The sequence below is a fragment of the Hibiscus syriacus genome, unplaced genomic scaffold (genome assembly GCF_006381635.1).
Source record: "Hibiscus syriacus cultivar Baekdansim isolate YM2019G1 unplaced genomic scaffold, ASM638163v2 tig00116937_pilon, whole genome shotgun sequence".
In the NCBI taxonomy this organism is placed as follows: Eukaryota; Viridiplantae; Streptophyta; class Magnoliopsida; order Malvales; family Malvaceae; genus Hibiscus; species Hibiscus syriacus.
In genome coordinates, this window is record NW_024063475.1 from 1617689 (window position 1) to 1622176 (window position 4488).

Consider the following 4488-nt stretch of genomic DNA (forward strand, 5'->3'; position numbering starts at 1 on the left):
AACTAATAATTTATACATATTACTGACTTGAAAATTTTACATAGAGCAGTGAAAATTTTATACTACTATACCCTGACCTGACCCTCTTTTCTCTATCCGCCTCTTTAATCTTACCAGGTTTATCTCTCCCTCATTGTCATATATTTTTAGCTTCATTAAATAGTTTCCACATGGAACTCATAATCATCACGTCTCCCCTCTGTTCTTCTTTTCTTTTTCTTTCTCCATTGTTGTTCTGAAGCATCCTTCTCATTCTTCCTCACCTCTTTCGTCTCTCAAATGTCCATTATTAACCACCCTCACTGTCCCTCCATGTTCCTCTTCACAAACAATACTTCTCACAACTTCAACCTTAACCGAGACGAAGAAGAAGAAGAAGCAGAGGAAGAAGATGAAAGGGAACCCATGTTTGAAAAACTCTTAACTCCCAGTGATGTTGGCAAGCTGAACAGGCTTGTTATCCCCAAACAACATGCCGAGAAACACTTTCCGCTCGGCGGTGACTCGGCTGATAACAAAGGGCTGTTGCTGAGCTTCGAGGACGAGTCAGGCAAGTGCTGGCGTTTCCGTTACTCGTACTGGAACAGCAGCCAAAGCTACGTGTTGACCAAAGGGTGGAGCAGATACGTCAAAGAGAAGCAACTAGGTACTGGTGATATTATTTCATTCCAAAGACACCGCACCGATGGTGATAGGTTGTTTATAGGCTGGAGGAGGCGCGGTGCAGCGGTGGTGGTTGTAGCGGCAGCTACGAACGAGAGGAACGCCGTGATGGACGATAATAGCGGTGGTATTAGGGGATTGGATCAAGGGCATCCTTGTCTCGGGCACATTCAAGTCCTTGGGGCTAATCTGCCACTGCCAAACCAACCTGACTGTTTCCATGCAGGTATTTCTTTTCTTTATTTCGCACCGTAAAAATCTAACAATTTATTTTTATGAAATAAACAGCTTAATATCATTTAAGTAAAATCTCGAGAGTTCGAGTTCTTACTCTAGGCAAAGACTTGGTACACGGAGGGCAAATAAAATGGGTTTTATTTATTTATTAAAAAAATTCGGGAATTTATTGGCACATTGAAGTGCGTGAAAGCCACTTTCCAATTAGATGGGAGCAATGTGTTTCTCCAAGTAGATTCTTTTCAAATTCTACTAGTTCGGGGTCTACATTAGTATAGGGATTAGGAAAATGGCAATTTTGTGAATTACTAGTATTATTATGGAATAATAACATAAAATATTTTTTGTTAATTAAATAGTGACTTTATTTTATTTTTGAAATATTTAAGTTTTCAACGTCTTATTTTGAGATAAAAAAATCTCTATGTGACTTAGAAATCGTTTATCAACAAACGATTAACCCTCTAAAATAAGAGTCTTTTAAAATGAAACGTTATGAATAAAAATGCTCAAGAAAAAAAGATAAGGACTAAAGTAACTATTTAGTCAAACATTATAGATTTATTTATTCTAGGCATATTGTCAGAATTACAACGTTTATCAAATGATCACAATATTTTTATTTTAGGATAAAAACCCTTAATATTTGATCGAATAGTTAATTTGATCATTATTCTTTTTTTAGAGTATTTTGACCTTCAACATTTCATTTTTAGGATAAAAAATTTTATTTTAGAGCGTTAATAATTTGTTAACTAACGGTTTCCATCGGTACAGAGACTTTTTTACTATAAAACAAAACGTTAAATGTCAAAATATTCTAAAAAAAAAATATGGGTCAAAGCGATTATTTAATCGAACATTAATATTGTCTTTTGACATTATACCTTTGTCTTGAAATGAATCATTAGAATCAAAATACTTACAAAAATATGAACTAAAATAACTATTTAATCGATAGTAATTTTTGAGCACTTACTATTAAGTATTAAGACCTTTTCTCAAGATGGTTTCAAGCATTGTTATTCCTTTTCCAGGAACTATTGTTGAAAACCGAAAGCAAGGTGGAACAGGCGGGAAGCCAAAGAAACCGGTGCGGCTATTTGGGGTGAACCTAGAGTGCCACCAGGTGGAAGAGTCCCCACCATCAACGCCTGCTGGCTCGATGGTGTGGAGCCAGGGTCCAACCACCCATGGTTCATATATACTTAATCCGCTTTTATAATGATTAAAACCTTCATCATGCAATCTTTTTTGCCCACTGGCAATATGATGATAAATCTTGCTTTGTGGTTCAGTTTCTTTAAATTTCTGAGTATGACTTTTGGGTGTTTATGATTGTAACAGGACATCCTCCCCAGATATCAACCAGATGAAGGGGAAAAAAGATAAACTATCAATTTGGTCAACCACATATTACTTAATTTTTATTTTAGCTATATAACTATTTTTTTCTTTAAAAATAATACATAATGTTACGTTTTAATTTTGTTTTGGTCATATACCGTTAATAAATTAAAGATATATTGATGTGTCACCAAACGATAATACCATGTCAATATTAAAAAATAATTCTAAAAAAATATCACGACAGAATCACTGTAAAATTTTTAAAAAACAAAACTAAAACTTAATGCTAGATATGATTTGAAAAAAAAATAATACTTAAATGACCGAAACAAAAACTAGATGACTAATAATAGTTGGCAAATCAATATTGCATTGCCGTCCCAGGAAACCCGGGTTCAATACCCGACAATGGAATATTTATATTTTTCTGGCTTCTTTGTATTTCTTCGAACTTGACATTAACCTTGTGAAAATGGAGAAGAACATTTAAGATGATAAAACTCCTTTTAACCTTCAAAAACGAAAGAGTAGGGTTAACATCATGAACCAGAAAAGCTTTTTCAATAAAAACCAAGCTTCTTAGTTTTTGTACTACAGCTTTGGAATTGCTGAGAGTTGGCATAACTTGAAGCTTTCTGCTCTTCTTCTTTGAACCTTATTTGCCATCTCTCTCTTCACTATGTGATGGCTTCTTTGGAGGTATGGCCTAGCTTTTATAGCAGATGGGATTGAGCTTTAATACCTACTTACCATGTGTTGTGTTTTTATATATCAATATAATGTCGTTCTAGTTGAAACAGTGACGGAACTGGGATCCAATATTGAGAGGATAAAATTATTTTGTATAAAAGAATAAAAATTTATTAAATACTAAAAACAAATATCTTGACTAATATTTAAATTAAAAAAGACCAAAAATATCATTATATAATAATTTTAAAAGGGACAACTGTCCCTCCTAATCACTATGTAGCTTCCCTGGGTCGAAGCATATTTCAGTCATCCACGTGTCATTTCTTAGTGGGTTGTTTCCTCATCGTTTGTCACTCGGCAAGCAAGGGCCTTTGCCTGCTACTACTGCTATAGCCATTGTAGGATCACATGCCCCTGTCCCTCTCACTTGTGTCTTAGTCTTTATCGTTCTTCTCCTTCTGAGGTTTCATCATGTCCCATCTTTAAACCCAATCGCCTACCTATACTTGTTTCTTTCAAGTACCCTTTCTTTTTTTAAAGAATAAAGTAATAATTATATTAATTTAACTAATAACATATTCAGAAATTTAAAAATAAGATTAAAAAATTTTAATATCCCCTTTTTAATAAAATGAGTATACAATTTCTTATTTTTTCCTAGAATATTAAACTATATTTAATAATATATCTAATATAATGGGTATGTACTTAACTTTAAGTGCATCTGTCCCTGAATTTAGTAAAAAAAATAGTTTCTTGTATCACAATGTTTAAATTACAGTAACATCCAAACTCGCAGTATAACGATAAATTGTTTTTTAAAGACCATTGGCTTAACATATGTTCTGAACCGTTAATTTCTCGTCGTTCGGAGAGTAAAATTCACACAGTTTTAATATGATAAAACCACTGCTACCTAAACTTTTGGAACTCTTTTCTCGTCAAATTTTAATGATTTCGTTAAATAATTGGTAAAATGTATGTGTAATGCTAACTATTGAGAAAAAGAAAAAGGTTTTAATTATGTATGGTTAGAATCAAAAACATAATTAATACAAAATTAAACTTAAAGATTTAATCATTTCAATTCATTAAAAATAAAAGGGTTTCAATTCACAATTTGGGAGTCTCCCACGGAAGCTGCTCTCAACCTGGTGTTGGGGCAGCCTACTATCCTACCTCCCCTTACCCATTACATATGGGAAAAAGAGTTAGCTAAAAATTCATTAAAAATAAAATATTAAATTTAAAAGGGTATATGAATTTATTGTTAGAGATCATTTAAAACGATGAGATCTTATAATAAGATAGAATTTTTCTTTAATAAAAACTCTCTAAACGTGATAAGAGAATATACTAAAAATTAAAATATAAAATCAAATATTTTCTCTAAACCTAAAAAGAGGATGGAATGATTGTATTCTAGATTGAATAAATAATATTTTCTTAGATTTTAAATTAATAAAGTATGGATCGTGGTATTTAAATTCTAGCATACAATATATTACAAGTACAGTTTGTAAAGAAATCAATTAATTAATTAAA

At 32.3% G+C, this 4488-nt stretch overlaps 1 protein-coding gene across 1 annotated transcript; it reads left to right on the top strand.

Moving 5' to 3' along the window:
- Positions 1–203: 203 nt before the first annotated feature.
- LOC120188011 (B3 domain-containing protein At3g11580-like) lies at positions 204–2125 on the top strand. Its single transcript, XM_039191573.1, has 2 exons — positions 204–889; positions 1938–2125. Exons 1-2 carry the CDS (start codon positions 280–282, stop codon positions 2123–2125), a joined length of 798 nt encoding a protein of 265 aa, XP_039047504.1. The 5' UTR covers positions 204–279.
- Positions 2126–4488: the final 2363 nt, after the last annotated feature.

Excerpts from the sequence above, each read along its gene's own strand:
- LOC120188011 (XM_039191573.1), top strand. The coding sequence starts at position 280 with ATGTCCATTATTAACCACCCTCACTGTCCCTCCATGTTCCTCTTCACA. Across the intron at positions 890-1,937 it reads ACCTGACTGTTTCCATGCAG|GAACTATTGTTGAAAACCGA; the intron begins GTATTTCTTTTC and ends TTCCTTTTCCAG.